General features: G+C 56.0%; 2 protein-coding genes across 2 annotated transcripts; both read right to left on the bottom strand.

Moving 5' to 3' along the window:
- Positions 1-1,075: 1,075 nt before the first annotated feature.
- Positions 1,076-14,284, bottom strand: OSBPL7 (oxysterol binding protein like 7). The gene is made up of 23 exons (XM_045526309.1): positions 14,127-14,284; positions 12,628-12,782; positions 12,381-12,506; positions 12,146-12,199; positions 11,368-11,481; positions 10,910-11,020; positions 10,673-10,790; positions 9,946-10,049; positions 9,472-9,564; positions 9,254-9,386; positions 9,084-9,178; positions 8,899-8,994; positions 8,068-8,205; positions 7,400-7,493; positions 6,558-6,805; positions 6,224-6,361; positions 4,294-4,357; positions 4,100-4,178; positions 3,111-3,255; positions 2,855-2,999; positions 2,644-2,770; positions 2,325-2,447; positions 1,076-2,164 (listed from the first exon to the last, which is right to left on the bottom strand). The coding sequence occupies exons 2-23, from the start codon at positions 12,700-12,702 to the stop codon at positions 2,056-2,058; spliced, it is 2,529 nt and encodes an 842-aa protein (XP_045382265.1). The 5' UTR covers positions 12,703-12,782; positions 14,127-14,284; the 3' UTR covers positions 1,076-2,055.
- Positions 14,285-15,577: 1,293 nt separating this feature from the next.
- Positions 15,578-22,671, bottom strand: MRPL10 (mitochondrial ribosomal protein L10). Its single transcript, XM_045526310.1, has 5 exons — positions 22,590-22,671; positions 20,469-20,638; positions 17,968-18,132; positions 17,575-17,719; positions 15,578-16,850 (listed from the first exon to the last, which is right to left on the bottom strand). The coding sequence occupies exons 1-5, from the start codon at positions 22,639-22,641 to the stop codon at positions 16,594-16,596; spliced, it is 789 nt and encodes a 262-aa protein (XP_045382266.1). The 5' UTR covers positions 22,642-22,671; the 3' UTR covers positions 15,578-16,593.
- Between the last annotated feature and the right edge of the window lie 35 nt (positions 22,672-22,706).

Below are 22,706 nucleotides of genomic sequence, written 5' to 3'. Positions count from 1 at the left end.
CCAGGGCAGGACTGGAGCAGGCTGTTGTTGCGGAGGGTGCGGTGGAGAGGGGTAAGGAGCCTGGGACACTTCATGGACCCTCTCCTTCAAGACACAGAAGAGGCCACACGAGGGACCGAAGCCTCTGAACAGGAAGGTAAGGCTACTTGACCCACATCACGCAGCTTTGGAATAACAGGGGTGGGTTTGAGCTCAGCCTCAGTGGAGGGGGAGTGGGAGGACCCGAAGCTTGCCCTGTCCTCCCTCCTGCCCTTCCTGGAACACCCACATCTTGAATGGGTGGCACAGACCTGGCTGAGGACGCCAGTGTGGCGGTCAGCACTCTGTGCCACAGGGAGGGACACAGCCCAGGCAGATTTCCACTGGTTGAAGGGTTTGGATTTTTCCGCTGTGTGCTGGGAAGCAATGGATGTATTTTAAGCAGGCACAAAGTGCCATATTTTCTCTTTTGAAATGCTTCCCTGAAGGCCAGCATTAGGCTGGAAGGAACTGGGGGCTTCCGTAGCAGTCCAGGCAAGGGCTGAGAAGGTGCCAGAGTAGAGGACAGCTGAGGCAGAAGGGACAGGTGTGAGAACCCACAGGGAGCCCCTTCTGGGCTTTCAGCTCAGGTGAGCAGTGGTTGGGTTAGTTCCCCGAGTAACAAAGCACCACATGATGGGCGGCTTAAAACAACCGGAATATATTCTGTCACAGCTGAGGCTGGACGTCTGAAATCAAGTCGTTAGCAGGCTTGGCTCCTTGGAGGCTCAGAGTGAGCCTCGGGTGGCTTCGGGCGGCTGCCAGCAATCCTTGGCATCCTCAGCTTGTAGTTGCATCGCTCTAGTCTCTGCCTACGTCTCCACGTGGCCCACTCCCATGTGTGTTTCACACAGTCGTCTTCCCTTGTATACTCGTCTGCGTGCCCAAATTTCCCTCTGCTTATAAGGACACCAGTCACTAGAGTGGAGCCACCCTAATCCAAGATGACCTCATTTAAACTTGGCACATCTGCAAAGACCCTATTTCCAAATAAGGTAGCATTCACAGGTACCGTGCTAGAGTGCACGTGTTTTTCAATGAATGGTCACAGGCCAAATTCTGGGACAGTCTTTATTGGAGCTTGGAATGTCAGAGCAATCCACCTTCCTCAGAGGCAGACTGGGAAAGTGAGCAGCAGTGCTGGCAGACACCCCGCAGGGGGATGTCCGGGCTACATGAAGGAACCCTGCTCGCCTGCAAGCAGGACACGGGCGGGCGCACGCGCGCGCGCACACACACACACACACACACACACACACACACACACACACGCACACGCACGCACGCACATGCTCTGCTACGAAACCTGAGACACCCAGACACTCACACACTCATTGCCCGTGGGTCAGAGGCCAGGCGCCTCGGGCTGCTCCCCTCTCTTGGAGGGGCCTTGTCCCCTCTGGGGAATCTGCTGAGACTAAAGGGAACCACTTGAGGATCAGGGACAAAGGAGCTGGAAGCTGCAGGCATTTTGCAGTTTGGAAGGATGGGAAGGATGCCCAGGGACCAACTGCAGGGAGCTGGAGAAGCCCTGCTGGCCCAGGGCAAGGCAGAGAAGACACTGGAGATGGGGAGTGGGGGTGGGGTGGAAGGAAAGGCCATTTCCTCTTCGTCACTCACTGGGATCTCACGGCTAGGGACAGAGCCCTGGGCACAGAAAGCCTGGGAGCATCAAGGGGTCCCCTGTGTCCTAAGAAGACACAGAAATGGGGAACAGATCCTGGGAGTCTGGAGTCTCCCGTAAGCACCCCAAGGGGGACAGGAAGGGAAATGACAGAGCAAGAAGGGTCTTACATGCCGGTTGTCTGGGGTGACGAGACTGGGGAAGCACAGATACTGCTTCTCACCCCAAACCATGGGGTGGGGATAGGCGGGGGTGCAGCCCCTCCGGCCAGCAGAGGGGAGAGGGCCAGAGCCAGGGCTGCCCCTTTGGTCTCAAGGGCAGTGAGTGGGGAGCCTGGCCTCACCCATGTGTCCGTGGTCGGGGTGGAGGCAGGAGGAGTGAGGAAGCAGAGCCTCCTGCCCCCGGAGCCAGGGCTACCAGAGCACGGCCCCATCCATGTTCCCGTAGCCGGGCTCGGCCCGCAGCCTCCAGTAGGTGTTGTTGGTCACCCACCACTCCTTCCCGCTGCTGTCCGTCTGCCGCCTGGGGGAGAGGGCGGGCGGAAGTGAGAAGGGTGAGCGCCCAGCACAGAGGCTGGGCTGCAGAGGTACCCCTCCTATGGTCTGCCCCACTCAACCCAGGCCTAAGGGACAGGCGGGGCCCGGACTGCAGAGACCCAGGGCACAGGGCGGGGCTGAGGCACCTGAAGAAGCGGGCCTGGTGGACAATGTTGTTCTCTTCCATCACTTTGCGCCTGTCTCGCTGCAGCTGCTCGATCCTTCTCTTCTGGGCCTCAGCGGCCTGTACGTTCCCCTCCTCCAGGTACCTGAGGACCCAGATGGCAGTCGGCAGAGCTGCCCACCCACAGGGGCCCCAAGTCCAAGGCCTCTGTCCCTGCCAAGCTCTCCCCCAAACAGGCGCCATTTCCCTGAGGCAACTCAGAGAAGGAAGGACAAAGTCCCCGCTCTGTGGAACCCCGTGAGGAGGGAGGTGGTTCCAGGGCGGCACCGCCTGGCACTGACCTCTGGTCCGGCCGGAGCCTTGTGTCGGTGGAAGGCAGGGACCGCTTCAGCTCTGCCGTCAGCTCATTCAGCTCCAAGGCAAACTGAGTGAAGCCGAAGTTCCGCTCGTGATCTGGGGGCATCGAGTCTGGGGAAGGCAAGGGGCTGGGGCAGGTGGACTGTGCCTTAGCCACCCTCGCCCTGCCCGGCCCTCCCTGGCCACCCCACTTACTGGGTTTCCAGATGCACTGACCGCCTGGCGCAGGTCCCCGGTACAGTCCCTCGTGCCACTTCCCGAAGAGTCGGTGGAGGACACGGCCGCTCCGGCTGAACACAGCACCCTGCACCTCGTGGATGTTGGAACTCCAGTACTTGGCCTGGGGTGGGGAAGACAGGTTTAGCGGGTGTCCCCTCCTCCTTACTCAGGGTGACCTCTGGAGGCAGAGGCTGCTGAGGGTGGCCGGGCGGGGTCAGGGTGGCATACCCACCTTGCAGAAGGTGATCTTGCAGTGGCAGGAGCTGTCCTGTGTGTTTCGGATGAGGACCTCCCCATAGTGCTCGATCCAGCGCTGGCCACTCAGGATGTTGTGAATGCAGGACGTCACCTTGTTCCACTCAAAATGGTCCCCAAACCTGAGAGAGACAGGGCATGGGAGGGCAGCTGGTTGACCCTGGGGAACAGGTGAGTTGGGGGCGCCTGTCTTGCTGGGGCAAGTCATGTGGGTCTGTGGCAGGAACCCTGGGGTCCTGGTTCTGGCCGGCACGTCCCCACCCATTTATAAAGTTCCCAAGTGCCTAAGTAATCGGAGTACAAATACAGACGGGGTCCCTGTCCTTGGGTGCCAGGGACAATGGTAGGGCCGTTTACACACGCCATCCTGTCTCATCCCCACTTGGGTGTTACTCATGGCTCTCATCTTACAGGCAGACAAGGCTCCCGGGCATGGAGTCCTTTTGCTGCCTGAGTAACTGCCAAGCGGCAGAACTGAGACTCAAACCCAGGATTTCTGGGATCTCTGACGCCAAAATCCAGGATCTCTCCAGCCCCCTCTCGTGGCTTCTGGCTAACTCCCGACTGCTCTCAACGAGCCCCTGCTTTCTGGCTCCCGTCCGACCTGTAACATGAGCTAAAAGAGGGGTTTTCAAATGTGGTTTGTGACCCATTAGTCCTGAAATCAATTGAGGTTTCTATGTTTGTGTGTGCACTGGCTTAAAGTCTCAAAAGCATTTCTTACTGTGAGTCAGGGTTAAAAACCCGTGAAAGCCACTGAGTCAGATGGCCTCCATGGGCCTTCCGGCTCTACCTGCTAAGCTTTTCATCTTTCTTTATTGGCAACTGCTGTGAATATAGGTGTCAACATCCCGACACTGCCCTCACTGCAAGCAGCTTCAGGCCTTCCCATCCTGTCCCTGACACCCGCCCCCCCTCCAGCCTGGAAGATCCCTGGGCCTGGCTGCTGGGAGTAAAAGTACCCACCTGGGCAGGCTGACATTGACTGTCCCCACAGGCACAATCTCCAGGGATTTGCCCCAGAACTTGTTCTTCCATTTCATGTCTGGAGTTGGGTTGGGAGGGACAGGGAACAACAGAGATAAGGCCCGAGAGTGTTCCAGCCCCTCCCTCTCTGCCCTTTACCCCAGGGCCACCCCACCCTGCCCTCCACTCCTCACCTTGCCAGAAGGTGAAATTCTCAGACTCCGCATGGCACGCTGAGATGGGGGGGTGGTGGGAGACCTGGGTGAGCAAACACGTTCTCTTGAAGCTGCCCCTGAGGACGCTGGGGTCTACTCCTGACATCAGGGCCCCCCAAAGTCCTTTACCCTCCCCCCAGTTCCCCTGAGAACCAGAAGACCAGTTAGGTCCAGGCCTCTTGTCCCTGTCATCCTTGGCCAACACCCAAATCCCTCGTCCTCTCTTGGTCCTCTCTTCTCCCCATGAGGCCCATGGTAAGAGGGAGAAGGTGGGGCGGGGGAGGCAGCCCCTTCGGCTGAGCCCTCACCCACCTGCTCCCCCACCCCCACCCCGCTCCTGGGCTCCCAGCTCCCAGACCTCACCCCCCACCCCCCTCCTCCTGCACCTTCAGTCCTTCCCTCTATATATTCTCTTTCTCTCTGAATATAAAGATTTTCTGTTTTTTCCACCTTAAAAAATAGTAAACCTTCCCTCTCTAGATGCGTACATTTATTGCTCACATATGTATAAAACATTTCCAGGAGGATTCCCAAAAACTGGTGGCAGCAGTCCCCTCGGAGGGGAGGCTTATTTTCTATTGTACACACAATTGTGCTGTGTGTTTTCAAGATCACTTAAAATCTAAACAAACAAATGGCCTCTAACTGCTACCCTCTCTCTCCTCTTTCCCTCATGGCAAAATTTTTTGGAAACAGTCTGCATTTTTCTTTTTTTAACCTCCACTCTACACGCACTGTAATCCAGTCTCTGTCCCCATTCTTTCTCTGAAACTTCCCTCGCTCAGGAAGCCAATGACACCCCCCAGGTCCCAGGGATCTGCTGTCCCTCTCCCTCAGGGCTCCCCCAGCACCCCTGCCTGCCCACCTCCTCAGACAGTCCTCCCCGGGGCAGTCCCCCCATGACGTCCTCCTCCCCCCAAGGTGACCACCCCCAATCTGTTAGCTCTGCTTGGTGCTGAGAGCCCCAGGCCTGCTAACCGCAGAGCCTCCTGGATGTCTCCCCGTGGAAGTCAAGCCCACGTACACAGCGTGCTGCCTGACTCAGTTTCTCCCACACACCCCCCAGCTCGCTGACTGGCACCACCACGCACCGCTGAATGCCCCAGCCAGAGGGAGGAGGTGACCCCAGACTTCTCCCTCTTGCTGGCCCCCTCCCCACTCCCGGCACGTAAGAACATCCTGCTGACCACCGAGTCCTCTCAAGGGCAACACGCGAACTGCTCTTGAACTCAACGTGCCACAGCCTGCGTGCAGGTCCCCATCGGCTCCTACAGAGAGGACCACAACGGCCCCTAATGGCCTCCGCCAGCCATCGCGTGCACTGGCCAATGTGCCTTACAGAGTGCCAGTCCCAGCACGCCACCACACTGCCTCACATCCCCTGTGACGCCCACTGCCTTCGGGACTTAAAAATGAACAAACAAAACCCCAAAGCCCTCCTTACCTTCACGGGCAAGGCTCCTCAGGGTCTGACTGGCCTCGTCTTCCAGCCCCATCTCTCCCCTTCCCAAACCTGCTCCATCCGTTCCTCCACACTGTCTGGAACGTTCCATCCCCCTCACCCCCTGTGCCCTTGGCTCGCTCCAATTCACCCTCCAATTCATCCTACCCCAAGATTGCCCTCTAGAGCATGTCTTCCCAGGTGAGGCTTCCAGGATCCCCTGGCCAGGCCAGGCCTCAGACCAGGGCCAGGAACTCTGTTTCAAGGTTAAACCCCGAGCTAAGCTGGGAGCACCTTTGAGCAGAGTCCTCAACCCTCCGAGCATGGGCCACAGACCCTGGCACAGAGCCAACTGCCCATGTTCCTCTGCTATGCCCTGGCTCCTTAGGCCCAGCTCTGGCCCCTGAAGCCCAGGTCCCTCCCTGTCCTGGCCACCTGAGCCCAGCTCTCTCCTCCTGTGGCCCACACCTGCTCACTGATGAAACGGAAGCCTCGGTCAGGACGCTCACACTCGTAGGTCTCCCCCAGAACAGGGTTGAAGGGCTTGCAGCCCGCTCGGTGGTACGTGGAGGAATAGGCAGAGACAGCAAAGGCTGCGATGTACACCTGCAGGAGGCAGGGCAGGAGGACAGCACGGTGGCAGTGGCCTGAGGATGCGGACGCCATCCTACTGCAAGCAAAGTCTGGGGTCTTGGGGTGGAACTTCAGCAGCAAGGAGCAGTCCAGCCCAGTTTGTCTGGGGGAGAGGGGCCTGGGGGAGGAAGAGGCAGTTGGGCTGGCCCCAGGGGGGGTGGGTGGATACCATGCGCTCGCAGGGGTCGGCAATGCGGCTGGCCTGGTCCAGGAGGCTGCTGTACTCGAGCTCCTCGCAGAGCCGCTGTAGCGTGTTGAGCGGCTCGTTGAGCTGCACGGGCATCGACACCTTGGACAGGTCTTTGCCGATGTTGTTGCGCAGAATGTTCCACAGGCTCACGTCGGCCCCAGGCCCGCTGGCTGCGGGCAGGCAGCGGCGGCGGGGTGGCCCTGCGGCTCGCCCTGGAACACACCCCCCTGGCCCACCCGGACCACTATGTCACTCTCAGTCTGGGCACTAGCAGCCCAGACACAGCAGGGCCGGCTCCTCCCACCCTGCCGACCCCCGTGTAGGTCTGTTCACTCCCAGGCCCCAGATCCCACTGCCAGAGACCCCGCATCCCAGAAGCCCTTCCCGAGTCCCCACCCTTGCCTTCTGTCCCCTTATAAACACAGAAACAGACGTCGGGATGCAGATTTTTCAGCCCATCTTATAGATGAGGAAGTAAGCTCCAAGAAGTAAAATGACAGGTCCAAAGCCATACTGCTAACAAGTGGCAAAGTGGGATCTTTTGCCTCTCTGTCAGGCCCTACGTGAGCCTTCCCAGCCTGCCAGAAGGGAGGCCAGGCCCTAGGCCTGAGCCAGGCCTGCCTCCCCAGAGCTGCTCCGGAACATTCCCCAGCTCATGGCTTAGCCTTCCTCAGCTCCTGGGGTCACCTCTGGGGTCATCATACAAAGCCATTAGGCCACCAGTCACCACAAGCAATAGCCTCCGCATGGGGCCTGGCTGTGGACAAACCCCATGCTCCACCCTACTCCAGCACCCACTGCCCGCGTGCCCCGGCCGGCACCTTTCTGACAGCGCTCGGCTCCCCTGAGGTCCAGCACCTCCTCAGACAGGCTCGTGGTGATTTCACTGGTGCACGACTCCTCCTCCTCTGAGCCCTGGGCCGGGACAGATGACAGGCCGGGCAGACTGGGCCTCCCCCGGGCAGCTGGGCAGTGCCCAGGGCCTGGCAAGAATCTGCCCAGCTATGCTTTGGTGGGAAGGGGAAGAGAATGTACTGGGGGGCTCTGAGCCCTAAGACACTGCCCCGGGAGGCCTGGCATCATGTGCCCTGCCACCTTGGGAGAGAGCTCAGGGACTTGGCAGGACACAAAGGGAAGGGAAGTTGGGAATTGCTGAGATGCGGGGTACAGGGAGAGGAGTCAGGGAGCACCGAAGCTGAAAGGGGGCCGGGGAAGATGACCAGGGTTGGAACTGAGGCAGCAGTTTCAGGAGAAACCAGTCGGGATAAAACATGTCAAACTGGGAGAAGAGTCCCTAACAGAGATTTCTGAGCAGGGCCACACAAACCTAGCAGATTTGGACATGTTCCTGGAGATAACAGATGAGGGGGTTAGAAAAGACTCAGGAATCTATGGCCTCTCACCTCTCTGGACCCACCCCACCCTCCCAAGGCCCCTCCCCTCTCAATGCCAGCGTTCCTCCTCCCTCACCTCATCCCTCCTCCCTCACCTCGTTCTCAGAAGAGCTGGCAGAGAGGAGAACCTCACAGGCATCGAAGAACTCTGTGTGGGAATCGGCAAGGGACAGGATGCTGCTCTGGGACAGCTGGGGGGTCAGCTCTCGCCCCTTCATGTACAGAGCTTCTTGCTGTGAGGGCAGCCAGATGGGTGTCAGGCCCAGGGGCCAGGCCATGAGGTCAGACAGGGCTCCCCCTTCCCTGACAGCTTCCTTGAGAGGGGAGCATAACCTGGGACATTCGCTGTCTGAATGTGACACCTGCTGAGCAGCAGAAGAGTCGGAGAGGGGCGAGCGGGGTATGAAGGTGCAGTGGAATGAATCCCGGCCTGGGAGTAAGGGGACATGGGTTCCACAGTAACTGCGGACACTGCCTGGGCACTGACCCGAAGCCCGCCCCAGGCCCTTTGCACGTATTAACTCATCTAGTCCCGACGGCCACTCTATGAGGGAGGTGCAATTATTACCCCCACTTTGCAGATCCGGACACTGAGGCTCAGGATCACAAAGCTGGGGCAGTGAATACTGCCCCAGAGACTGCGCTCAGAACCCCTAAGTCCAAGCTCAGCCAGTCGATAACTGTGGGAGCCTGGGCCCATCAATCAGATTCTTTGAGTCTCAGTTTTGTTGTCTCGAGAGCAAGAATCCGCCTCACAGGACTCTGATTTAAAAGTAAAAGCACCTCTCGCGCTGCTGCCGGCGTTATGTGAAAGACATCGGAGCCAGGAGTTCTGGGCTCTGTTTTCAGACTTAAAACCAACCTTGCCCAGCACCCTGGGCCCTCCACCTGGGAGAGGAAGCGCAGGTTCCCGGCCCGGCTCTCACCTCCTCGGGGTTGAGGGAGCTGAAGGAGTCCGCGGTGGTGTCTGAGGAGATGGACAGCGAGTGGAGGCGCCTCTGGCCAGCTGGGGCCTCGGAGACCTGCAGGGTGAGGGTGAGGGGATAGGGTGCCTGCAGTCCTCAGCCTCAAGCCCTCCCCTCCCACCAGCCGCCTGTCCCCCAGGCCTCACCCCCATCCTTGATAGCTCTGAGCCCTGGTGCAGGTCCCTCAGTCGGTCCCGTTCGGTGGTGAGGGCGGCCAGGACACTGCTGAGGGAGCTGTGCACTGTGGGGACGGGGCAGACCGTCAGACCCCTCGCCCTCTCCCGCGGCTCCCCACCACCCCCCAGCACGCACTCACCCTTCTGTGCCAGGGCCCAGAAACTGCGCTGCAGGTGGGCGTAGTCTGTGGGTGGCAGCCCACGGGGGCCCGAGGAGTCCCGAGACTCCAGATAGCGAGACAGGTTGGGCACAGAGCCGTGGAGACGACCCACCTGTAGGCGAAGGGGAAGGGCTGAAGGAGACAGTCTCCTTCAGAGCATCCCGACCCAGCAACGTGGGGGCCGCACCCCACCTCACCCGTCCAATGGTGTCGTCCTTGGCAAAGCTCTGCGTGCACCACATGCGGCTGGTCCGTTTCCCCTTCTTGGGTCTTTCGGTTGTCACTGAGGCCTGGCAAGTGGAGGTGGGGGCAGTTTCACTCACAGGGTGGGGAGAAAGGGCAGAAACCATCAAAGCCCGGGAGAGGCAGATGACCATGGGGGAAGGCACAGGTCACCCCAGGCACAGAGGGCATGGCAGCCTGGCAAGGTGACAGGGACAACTGACATCCCAGAGGAAGAAGATGGACACCCTGGCAGAGGCATGAGCACAAAGGAAGGAGCAGAGAGACAACCTTGACATAGTTTGGACATGGGTGGGGAAGCAACCAGGAGGATCGTGGCTCTCCAGGAAACTGCACCCATATACAGAGGAATGGGACCTGTCCCAGGGAAGTGATGGGATCAAGGGCCCTGAGCAGGACCCATCCCCGCCCAGACCCCCGGGCCTCACCTGGTGTGTGGGGATAACAGGGGCTGAGGGGATTCGGTGCAGGGACTCCAGGCTCTGCAGGAGTCTGTGGAGTTCTTGGAGCTTGCCTTGACACTCAGAGAGCTCTGGGGGAAGAATGAATGAGGCCATCACTGTCTCAACCCTGGCTTCCTCCTCCAGAGACTTCACTGGCAGCCACAGAGATCCCGACATGGCTCCCCTCCCCTGTGCATGAACCCAGAGCAGCTCCAGGCCCTCACCCCTCAATGTGGCCTCCCTCAGGTTTCCTGGGAGAGCCTGCAGCCCAATTTCCACTCTGGCTCTCGGATGAGACCATGCCTCACCCCTGCTGCATGTGCGCAGGCCAGGGGTCACTCTCTCTCTCTCTCTCTCCACTTGGTCTGCACTTCCCTCTCCAGGCCAACGTCACCACCCCTCACTGCAGTAACCTGACTGTAGAGCACACCCCTTCCCTAGTGCTGATCCTTCATTCAGTAACTTTGCCGTGACTCCCGGTCCTCTGTCCATGTCTGTCTACGTGCCTAAGGCGTGAGCCCTGCCATCCTCTGGGGGGTGGGAGCTCCCCAGGACAGGGCCCAAGTAGACTTGATCACTTGGAGGCAGAGGCTGCTTCCCCCACCAGACTGGGGCTCCCTGAGCAGGGAAGTAATCTTTTCCCTCTTGCTGATGCCACCTAAACCCGACAGTGTGGGCCCCACCCACAGAGGTGCTGTGCAGGGCCCCTCACCGTGAGAGCAGCGGTCTAGCCCATCACTGTCCCTCAGCCAGGAAGACACCTTCTCCCGAGGTCCAACCCCAGGCAGGGCTGAGGTGCTACCCACTGTTGGAAGCTGGGTGCCAGGAACCTATGGAGTGGGCCAAGGGTCAGGAAGGATGGTGTCTACCTCCCTGGGTCTCACAGTTCCCCAAAGCCACCACCCCTGAATCACCACATCACTTGTCCCCACCCCAGGGCCCACCTTACCTTCCGGTACGTGGTGCTGGGCAGCAGGCTGCGGGCCATGTCCAGGCGCTGGGCCAGGCGGTGGGCACGCAGCTGGGCCACCCAGCTGTGGAACAGGTCCTGGGACTTGATCTGCAGAAGTGACGGAGGGGGAGGGCTGCCTGAAGGGGGGAACTGTTTTCTAGGAGCAAAAAGTCGGGGCTCTGGTCCCCAGGCAATAGCGCCCCCGTTTGTGCAAAGCCCACTGCAGGGAGGCAAAGCACAATGTCCCCGGGTGTCCAAGCCCTCAGCTTTGTGGCTGTTCACCTAACAACCAGCAGGGGTGTGTTTGCCCTTGGCTGTTTTACACGATGGGAAAGTCCTTGTCAAACTCAGAGACAGACCCTGAGCTCCGTGGACCCCCAGCCCCTGCCCCTGTGTGCTCCAGCACCTCTGCCAGGCTGGGAGCCAAAACACTCCGTGGCTCCCAGGAATGCTACCTTGAGGTGGTAGATGTTGTCTTCAGTGTCAAGGTCAATGCGCTGGGCCTTTTTGTTGATGGACATGACAGACAGCCGGACATCAATGGAGCCATGGAGCTTCCCCTTGGTGATCTGGGGTGGATAGGTGGTGGGGACAGGGGACTGGTTTCAGGCTCACAGGGCCACACAGCCACCGTCTCCTTGAGGCCACTCTAGGCTCAAGGGCAGGCAGCAGGTTCACCTTCATGTGTGAGTCACACTATCAGTAGGGACTTCTCTGTCACTCTCCTGTGTACAGAACCACACCAAGTAGTTCCCCACTAAGTAGTTACTCTACTATGTCAAGTGCTATTCTGAGCTCTAGGGAGTCACAGAGCAAGGGGAAATGTTCCCACCCTCAGGGACCTGCAAGGTGGCGGAACAAAGCACCCTCTGGGAGAGCACTTGGGTGTCCAGACCTTCAGTTCCTTGTCCCCTGCATGAGAACGGGACAAGGATGAGGGTGATAAAGCTCCCAGTGCCCAGGCACTGTCCAGAGAGCCTCGTGTGTATTATGTCCCTTAAAATGACAAGAGCTCTACGCATGGGTGATCGTGCTCTCCCCGAGTTAGTGATGGGAACGCTATGGCTCAGGAAAGTGCCCTGCCTGGGATCGCACACTCAGCGAATGGTGCACCTGGGACTCAGACCCTGCTCGGGTGGATTTCAGGCCCCCACTGCCTGCCCAGGGCACTCTGGGGCCAGACTGCCCTGGGGCCAGATCCCTCCCCAACCCCGAGCCGTGGCCCCGACTCACATCTTGCCGAGTTGTCGCATAGTAAAGGATCCCGTCCTCGAGCACAAAGTATCTCTGTGACGTTGCCCAGGAGGGACAGGATTGAGAGGCAGAGAGGAAAGGGTGTGAGGGAGAGCAGCCACACTCTCGGACTCTTCTTCCCCTTTTCAACACACAAACTCCCTGGACTGCCCAGCAGCTTCCCCGCCATCCCTCCCCACATCGGGCCCCTCCCTATGCCCTGCTCCCCCCCTACCTTGTGCCAGCCCTTCAGAGGCCACTTCCTCTTCTTGAGCAGGTGGCCTTCCTGCCTCTCAGGTGTGATACCCTCTGCCGCCAGCCTGCCCCGAGGCTCCTCCACTACCTCCCACAGCTCAGAGGCCTGCAGTTCAGGAGAGGACAGAGGGAGGGGAGCGCTGGTGAGTCTACCATGTCTGCCCCCGCCCCGGCCTAGGCCAGGCCTCCCCACTGCCTGCCCCCTGTCCACTGACCCGCCCTCAGACCTGCTGGGCACCACTGGGCTTCGAGGACTGGGCACTCTCGGCCAGGGAGGGAGAGTCCCTTTCTTGGAAGTCCATGGAGAAGAGAAATGCCACTCCCTGCTGAGGATGTAGAGCAGGGCGGAAGGGGAAGGATGTCACCTGGTCCTGGGGGAACCCTTGAAGTAAAAGAGAGATCACATTAACACAGACCCTCCCTGCTATCACCTCTTCCCACCTCCAATCGCTCGATCAACACCAGTCCCTGCCATGCCTCTCCCAGAGTCTGTCCCTCTGTCCCCACCTCACCCTAAGCAGGTCTCCCTGCCTACACCCTCTGCTATGGCCACTGCTCAGAGGTGAACCAGAGCACAGCAGACAGGCTGGTGCCAAGAGAAAACCACAAGAAGTATGGCCAGCCCCACCTTGGGCACACACTCCGGGGCTCTAGAAAACACTCAGCGCTTTCTTTGGAGGATTCCCTGCGGGTGCTCAGAGGTGAGGCTGGAGAGGGAAGGAAGAGGCTCCGGGAAAAGATGGGACTCAGAGACTGGACAAGCAAGATCTCAGTCCAACTGCCTCTTCCTTCAGGACCCCCCCCACCTGCTCCACCACCAAGGCTTGGAGACTCCTCTGCCACAATCCCCCTGCAGAGAACCCTCCACTCCCCATTGATTGGTCTCCACGTCCTCTAGTTCTTGGGCTCCCATTTTCTGCTTGGGGAAACTGAGGCCGGAGATAGCCCCCATTTTTCTCTGTGGCTCCTCCCACCAAAGATGCCCCTAGGAGTCCCACCTTGGACCCTCAGTCCCCCTGACCCCCAAATCCTTACCATCGCCTTTCTACTATCCCAATCCTTGGGGCTCCTGAGAAGAGCCGCCCACCCAGAGCAAGAGGACACTGGGCTGATGGAGACCCTATGCACAGGAGAAGAGGCGGCAAAGAACATGCCAAGGTCTGCACAGGTCCCGCAGTAGTGCCCACAGGCGCCCTTGGCACCGGCCCTGGCCATCCTGGCTCCACTGGGAGATCAATAATGCATGAGGCTGTGTGTGTGAGAGACGGGGGAGGGGACTGGAGGGGCAAGGCTGGCCTGAGGCTGAGGAAGCAGCTCAGATCTTATGGAGCTACCAAGCACCTGAGGAGCTGAGGCCCCGAGGGGACAGGAAGGGGACAGGAACGTGGCAGGGTAAGGGTGACCAGGAGGTTGGAGCAGAGGGGCCCATGTAGTGAGAGGCTGATCGGGGAGGAAACTCGTGCATTCAGCCATTGAAAGTTCCCAAACTCTTCCGGTATTTGGGTATCTCTGTGCCCTCATCCTGGCCCCGTGGGGTCCTGGCCCCCATTGCTGGTGGCTGGAGGGAGGCTCTGTCAGTAGGAAGGTGGGGGATCGAGGTGAGCCAGGTGGGTGCCCCCCTCCACCTCCATGCCCGCCCTCGTCTCCGGAGAAGCAGACCCACCAGCTTCAGGTGGGAGGAAGCTCTCCTCCGGGAATGTCAGCTGATGCCACGCGGCCCCCTTACCCCAGGGTCCATGGACGCCTGTGCTCCTTGGCCCTCGCGGCGCTCTGCCTCTGAGTCACCGTCTCCGAGTCACCGGCTCCCTCCTCACGGAGCTGAGCAGTGGCAGCAGCTGCTGCGGGAACCAGGAAGGAAGGAGACGTCGGAGCCTCCCCTCTAGCCGGATCTCTCCACCTTCCCCTCCCCCACCCCCTCCTCCCGCCAAGCTCCGGGCGGCCGCTCAGCTCTGCCCCCCTGCTCCCCGGAGGACTCAGGGCTGAGCAGGCTCCCCCAGCACCAATGTGGCTTGGGAGTCAGGGCACAGTCCCCACTGGGCATGGTTCCAGATAGAGGAGAGGATTGGCAACTGCTGGCCTCAAGCCAATGGTGGTAAAGGATTTATTCACACTAGCGTGGCCTTGACCCTGTTAGTGCCCAAGGCCATTTCCTTATTAACCCCACCTCTCGTTTTACATCTGAAAATAGACTGCAAAATTTGGAGCCAGCAAAGGTATTAGGTTGACAGAGAAGGGATAGATCCCCCTCTGGGACCACAAGAGTGAGTGCCAAGAGCACAGTCAGCAGGGGCAGTCAAGGCGACAGAGGGACACCCAGTGCCCCCATACCAAGGCCTTTTACCGGGGTGATCCCCCACCAGGTCCGGCCCCCTCGGGGTCAGGAAGTGACAGTAAGGTAAAATGGAACCCAAGCGCCTGCAGAGTCTGGATCACGAGCAGGTCTGGGGCAGTCAAAGCTGCAGGCTGGAGCTGACTTTGGTACCCTCCTTTCCCTTTCAGACAATCTTCCCCTTCTGGAGTACTGTGTTCAGCTTTTCTAATGAAAAACCTGCTCTTGAGAAAGATCTAAAATTCATGCATATGAACGTGGCACAGACCGCAGCTTTAAGTGCAGTGAAGTTTTCTTTCTGGAGAGAAGTGGGCTTTTAATGGTGGGGGCTCAGGCACCACCAGCAGGTGAAGGATGCGATTCAAGGTTCTTCTCTGGTCCCAGAATGATGTAGGCCACCTGCTCCCTCCACCTTATCCCCATGCGGGCCTGGTTTGTATGTCAGGGTGTATACCTCTCAGGGACGCTTGCCCTCTTGGCTCCATTCAGAACCTTTGCTCCAGCCACCCCTGGGGTAGTGTTGTTAGCAGCTGGCAGGGCTCTGGGAGGCAGGAAGGGAGAGCCATAGCGCAGCACTGGGCAGACCAGCTCTGGCATCCAGGAACCTCAAGGGCCTTTTAATTCACTTCACAGTGACTGAACATCCCTGGGCTTGCAGCTGGGCACTGTGGGAAGTTGGTCCTGGCCCAAGCCACGGAAAAACTGCAGCAGGTCCCCCCTGCCAGACAGTGCCTGTCCAGGAGTACGGAAGCCATGGCACTGCTCCAGGAAGGAATGCTGAACAGCCACCCTCCCGGTATCACCCTGAATCCACCCAGACCGTGCTCCAGTCAAGGACAACGGCAGGCTGCTGGTTAGGCATCCTATCTCCTTTATTAGGAACTTCTGGATCCCCAAGACTTGGGTGAGGCCTCCTACTCCAGCACCCCAGAACCCCTTATTAACAGAGAATCCTGGTTTCCCCCAGGCCCTTTTGTTCAGAACCGCCTGAGACATGTTAGCTACTGGACACAGCTGTCAGCTGCCTTCAACAGGACAAGCACAAAGAGATACCATTTGAGGGAACAGGTATGGGGAAGAGGGAAGATTTTCTAGGAAGCAAAGTGAGAGAGTCAGAAGAGAGAGGACAGAGATGCCCTGAGGTAAGTGTAAGGAGAATGCATTTCACGTTGTCACCAAGCAGTGCTGCCAACCTTTCCACAACACAGCATGGCCCTCCGAGCACACCTGGGACCCACTTCTGGGTATCCTCATGAGGACGCTCTGGTGTAGGAATTCAGGGTGTGCCTTCAAAGCAGAGAGCCTGGTTCAAGTCCCTGATCTGCCAGTTACTGACTGCACGAAGCTGTGCAGGCTATTTAACTTCTCTGCCCCTTTGTTTTCTTATCTGTGCAATGGGCAATCATGGAGAGGAGTAAAGGACTAACACGGGTCAGCACTCAGCACAGAGCGGGCCTGGCTGTGGCAGGCTCTCAGTTCAGCTGAGCTACTGGGGCAGGCTGTGCCCTGAGGGGGTGGGCTGAGGAGCCAGTGCAGCAAGGGACAGTGAATAAGGAGGTCAGGCGCAAGACTTCATCTTTTCAGCTTCTTTGCCTTGGACCTGCAGAGCTGGAAGAGACTGTTCTATCAGGTCCCAAGTTGGGAAAACTAAGGACTAGGCCAGTGACTAACAGCCTCCATTCTGAAATGGAATCCAATCCCTCTGCATCTCCGAGTGGCCCTGTACCCGAGGAGGTCGTCGTTAGTGGAAGCCAAGTAGCACATGCCACTCCCCCACCCCAAGTTCTTCCACGTCTCCCACGGAGGGCAGCACAGCCAATAGGGCGGAGCATGTTCACAGGCAGGGCTGGGGACAATAGACTCTCTACGAGTCCAGAACAGGGTCAAGAGCATCTGGCTTCCCGCTGGCCAATATGACAGAGTCCCCCTCGCGCTGCTGTCTGACGTACTGGTCCAACAAGGCGGTCAGCTGGAGGGGCTGGTGCTGAAGCAGGGAATGGGTCTGGGCTGTGAGCAGGGTGAGGCCTCCTACCAGCTCCCCCTGCACCAGGGCCAGTTTGGGCAGCTTGGAGTAGTTGATGAAGCCCTGCCTGCTGAGGATGGTGTCGTCGATGCAGCCACCTGGAAGAACATAGGGTCAGCGGGGCTCCCCGCTCATGCCCATCCTCTCTGAAAACAATGTTCAGACCCTATTGCTCTCCGTTGCCCTTCTCCACCTCCCACCTTCCCCAGACCCTGGCTTCCACGGTGCCCCGCCCCACTTCCACTCTACCTGGGATCCATCGCCCCCTTCCTGACTCTTCTCTCAGAAAACTCTTACATAATATAGCCACCTGGCCCCAACCTGCTTTAAGTCAGTGTTTCCTAAACTTTCTTGAAGATAAGAATCATGGAATGGAATGCACAGCATTCTCTACAGAGTAAGTTCCTCCAGTGAGTCTTAGCATCAGGGGAATCTCTGAAACACTGGCCATTGTCCCTTGGCACCTTTCACTTGCACTCCTTGTTTTAAATTTCTTCGTCTGTGTGGGTTTCAGCACCCACTGCCCCACTGACAGACTCAAGGTGCCTGATTTTCTCCCTTTGCCCCCTCCGCAAGCCCTGTCTCTGCCTTTCCTAGTCTTCCCTCCAATGCAAAAGTGACCTGGGGTAGTGAGACAACACAGGGGTGGGGGTGACACAGGTAGCCCTCAATAAATGTGCTGTCCACTTAGGTCCCATCTGCAAGAGGACATTCCCTCCATGATTGTCCAGTTTTACCCAGACAAGGCTAGCAGATGGCACCAGGCTGCTGTAGCACCTGCTCCACCACCACCACCCCTAACTGGCATGGGTGCCTGCTCACCCAGCAGCGGCAGGAAAGGCACACTCCTTAAGATCCGGACCATCTCCCTGACCTTGGGCTCTTCACTGACCAGTAGCAGGTTGTGCCCCACAAAAAGGGGTAGCAGGTTTTGGTATTTGGAATCTTCCAGGAAGGGCTTCAGGACCTAGGACAGCAGGAAAAAATGGCTTAGCAGGGATGAGTGGAAGAGTCGCCCACCTTGATCACAGGATGTGTCAGCCTGAGGATGCAACCCAAGGATCTCAGCTCCTAATCGCATTTTAAGCACCAGACTAGAGGGTGGCTTGTGGAGGGGGAAAGTCAGAGGTATCATATCTAGAGAGCAGATGCTGAAGTTTGAGTCTGGTGGGGATGGGAGGACAGGCAACCCATGCCAGGGGGCCCGCTCCCTACCTGGTTGGGGAACACCTTCATCAGGATCTGGTGTTTCCGCAGCTGGTGCCGCATAAGCACCTTGTCCTCCGCGCTCATAGCCACATTCTGGCAGACGGCTATCATTCGGTTGTCTCGGAAAACTGCTGCTATCTCTCGGCGAAGGAGCCGGATGAGGCCTGTCTCCTGAAGTCGGGAAGGGATGATCAAGGGAACATCAGCAGTCGCTTCTACTGGCACCCTTGCTCCTCCAGTATAGGTACAAGGGCTTCCAGTGATGCCCAAATGTGCGAAAGATAGGATAACTGGGCCCCTGACTCTCAGAGACGTCTAACATCGACGACTCTAACCTTCTTGCTTGCATTAGATAACTGCAGTCTTTAAAGAGGTGTTTTTCAAGCCTGACAACACTCAGTTCCCCAGCCCACAACAGGTCAGCAGCATGCCCCAGTCAACAATGTTGGACAATAATATTGTCAAAATTACTTCAATCATCAATCTGACTCCATACTAATGTTGAATTATTTTACCAGTTACAAACACAAGATAACTGTTGCAGTGTTGGTTTAAAATTGAGATATTTTCACAGAACAAGACTTCATTTTCTTTAGACAGTATTTCTCAAAGTTGAGAACTTGTGGACCCAAGAATATGACCTCTGTAAACACTGTTTAAGAGATTCTTTTCCCCAAAGCAATGATTCTAGGATTTATTTAAACAGTAGACTACCTGGAAGTCATGGTGCTCTTTGCAGAATTCCATGAAAACATTAATATATATACAAAGTAAAATTACGGGAGATACACTATTGTGCTAAATCTAGGTTCTAGCTCTGCCCTCTCCAATACAATAGCCACTAGGCACAAGTGGCTATTTATATTTAAATTAATTAAAATTAAATACAATTAAGAATTCAGTTCCTCAGTCACACTAGCTTCATTTCAAGTGTTCAATAGTCACATATGGTTACTGGCTACCACATTGGACAGCAAAGATAAATAATATTTCTGTCACCCAGAAAGTTCTATTGCATGGTGCTATTCTAGATTCTCTTATAATTATGAAGTAGTATGTACCATTGGCTTAAGAAAAAATTATGAGCCACGTGCAGTGGCTCTTACCTATAACCCTAGCACTTTGGGAGGCCAAGGTGGGAGAACTGCTTGAGGCCAGAAGTTTGAGACCAGCCTGAGCAAGAGAAAGACCCTGTTTCTTCACAACAGAGAAAAATTAGCCAGGCATGGTGGCATGCACCTGTAGTCCCAGCTACTGGCCTGTAGTCCCAGCTACTCGGGAGGTTGGGGTAGGAGAATTGCTTGAGCCCAGGAGTTTGAGAGTGCAGTGAGCTGTGATAACACCATTGCATTCTAGCTGGGGCAACAGAGCAAGAACTTATCTTAAAAAAAAAAAAAAAAAAAGAAAAGAAAAGAAAAAAGAAACAATTATGGGGAAAAAAAATCTGACCAGGAAATTCCATCCAAAAAAATTTTTTTGAATTTGCTGAGTGTACTGGCATGTACCTGTAGTCCCTGCAACTGGGGAGGCCAAAGCAGGAGGATCGCTTAAGCCCAGGAGTTCCGGGCTGCAGTGAGCTATGATCACACCACTGTACTCCAGCCTGGGTGACAGAGTGAGACACTGTCTCATAAACGAATGAATGAATGAAACAAAATAAAATAAATACATTTTTTAAAAAAGAAAGAAAATTCCATTCAATGACTTTACTTTTGTCTGAATTGGGGGAGAAATGCTGTCAATCAATGTTAGCTGGGCAAAAGCTAAGAGATAGTAAAAAAGGCCCAGCCACTAAAACATGGTTTGCCAAGTACTGCTCCACAGGCTGACCTTTCAGGGCTCATTTCAGACAGCTCTTAGCTCTTGGGGAGAAAACTCGGATGGGTGGTGTGGGTGGGCTGTCCTCCTATTTACCCTTGAGGAATTGCTGCCAAATGACTCATATCATCTCTTCAGTGTTTGACATCCGACCTAGACCCCTCAGGTTGCAGTTGCTGATTGCTTCCCCATGTTCCAGCCCCTAGCAGGAAATGACAACTAACTAGTCCTTAAGCAACAGCAGACAACTAGAAAACTAGAATTTATTTATGTACTATGATGACAGGAACCACCACAAAGTTACAGATTCTCCACTGATTCTTCTGTTCTTTTTTAAGGACAGAAAACCTCTATCATTCCTCTAGGAAAACACAGCATCTTTAACTCCTTTTAAGACAGGAGAGATACTCTCCCTAGCCCACCTACTTGAGTAGCTTTCACACACACACACTTTTGGAGACAAGTAAAGAAGGAAGTCCAGGAGTCCCATCCAATCCAGAGCCCAAAGGCCAATCAAATCAAGAGCAGATTTCATTTCAAAGTATCTGGACCGTGTGGTCAAGGTGAAGAAAGTGAAATAATGATGTGAGTGACTGCAGCTTGGAGTCCTACTTCACTACAACCAGAGGTACGATTGCTTTAGTTCACCATCCCACCACCGAATGACATGTACCCAGACTCCTCATTACCTCCTGCGGGGGGCTGGGAGGAGGTGGCAAGCATCTTGGGTTAACAGCTGGTTTGGGGGGGATATACTCAGTCACAGCCATCAGCTTCTGTCGTTGAAAGTGCATCACACGCCAGTGGCGGGTAACAGCCTTCGAGCCATGGCGGACAGTCTGGAGGGTGGGCAGCTGGCCTGGGAGGGGAGATGGCAACATGGTGAGAGATGTAGTCTCTTGGCGGCCCTAGTTTGCCCCAGATGGAGAAAAAGCACACCCTCTGGGCAGAGACAATCATGACTTGCAGAGCTACACTCAGCACAAGAGTGGGATAAGGAATTGTCTGCCAGAAATCCTGCACTCTCAAACTTTCCTCTTATAACAGGTGACCTTAAGTCAACTGCTTGAACCCTTCCTTTAGGCTTCCATTTCTGCAGCTCCTCTTTATGTGCAGAGAGAACAAAAGAGAAAGTATTTTGAACACATTGAAAAAGAGGGAGAGGGTTGAACAAACTTTTTCTTAAATGGCCACATAGTAAATATTTTAAGTTTGGGGGCCATCCATATGGTCTGTCACTAACATTCGGCTCTGCCAAAAGGAGCCATAGAAACATGCACAAAAATAGATAAGGCTATGTACCAATAAAACTTTATGTATAAAACAGGGTGACCAGCCCTGCCACAATATGCCAACCTCTAGTCTAAAGCACTAGTTTTCAAACTATGCCCCACCCACACCCCCACCAGCAACATCAGCATCATCTGGGAATGTTAGACATACAAATTCTCAGACTCTGCCCTAGACCTAATGAATCAGAAACTCTGGGGTGGGGCCCAGCAAATAGTGTTTTAATAAGCCCTTCTTGTGATGCTGATGGATGCTAAAGTTCGAAAACCAGTGCTCTAACCACTGCTCTGAGGCCTTTTCTCAAGATTTGAAACAAGAGGGGGAAGAAAACGTTACATTACCCTCACAGCTCTCTCAGGCAAGTCTCTCTTCCCTCCTCTCTTCCCATTTACAGGAAATGCTGGAGAGCACCCCTCAGAAAACAAGGGAGGCACTAAAAAATCCTCAGGCAAAGTGACCCCTTTGCCCTCAACACAAAAGCCAAGACTGGTTTCCCATTTTCGGCCACTCCCAAGGCTGGGATGGGACCTCAGGAAAAGGTTCAGCCAGAAGGTGGCTCTAACAATTGGAGAGCATGGAGATTTGCTGGGGTAAGAGGTTTTATTGCCAGTGGCCACAAAACCTGTTAAGAGTACAGGCTTTGGAATCAAATGAAATTGGATTTCATTCTCTTCTGGCACTTATTAGCTGTGACTTTGACCATTCATTTGACAGGTCTGTTCTGAACTTCAGTTTCCTTGTCTGTAAAGAGAGGATAATAACTTTCTCACATGGTGCTTTAAGATTTAAATGAGATAACACATGTAAAACGTTTATCACAATGCCTGGCTTATATTAAGTACTCATTCATTAAACAAATATCTATTGCATGCCTACTAACATCAGGCACCATGCCACCTGCTGGCTATACTGAGTGAACATGGCTCTGCCCTTACGGAGTTTAATAGGAGACACACGAATAAACAAATGCAAATTTTCAGACTGTGATGGGGTTAAGGGGTCAATAAACAGGGTGCAAAATACAGCTTTAACTGAGGAAACTCGATTTGCAGAGGGAGGCGAGGAAAGGCCTAAGGAGATGACATTTTACCCTGAGACCTTTTTTGTTTTGTTTTGTTTTTAGAGACGGGCTCACTACGTTGCCCTGGTCTCAAACTCCTGGCCTCAAGCGATCCTCCCGCCTCGGCCTCCCCAGTAGCTGGGATTACAGGTGTGAGCCACCGAGACCAGCGATTAGGCTGAGATTTTAAGATAGAGGCATAATGCAAAGGTCTGGGCGGGGAGTGGTCCAAGCAGAAGAAACTCTGGAGACGGACAAGAGCTGGACGCTGTTGCTGTGATTACCAGACTCTGGAGTCACAAGGAATTGGATCTGCCAAGGAGGCAGAGATTTGGCTGGGGTCGGGGGCCGTTGGGAGCTGTCTGGGGTCAGAGATTACGGGAAGGATTAATAGAGGAGGGGAGACGAGAACAAGAGAGCGCCGGCCGGACACGCCGTGAAGACCTGGGCCACTCCTTACCCGCCTGGGGCAGGAGACCCCCTCGCAGCACCCCAGTCACCGCCGCAGCCATCTCCACCGGAAGAACAGACGGGAGCGGAGCGGAGACGGAAAGAGCTAAGCATTGTGGGGCAGCGA

This window comes from Lemur catta, chromosome 15, assembly GCF_020740605.2.
Source record: "Lemur catta isolate mLemCat1 chromosome 15, mLemCat1.pri, whole genome shotgun sequence".
Classification (NCBI taxonomy): Eukaryota; Metazoa; Chordata; class Mammalia; order Primates; family Lemuridae; genus Lemur; species Lemur catta.
This window is presented reverse-complemented; position numbering and strand designations above follow the sequence as displayed.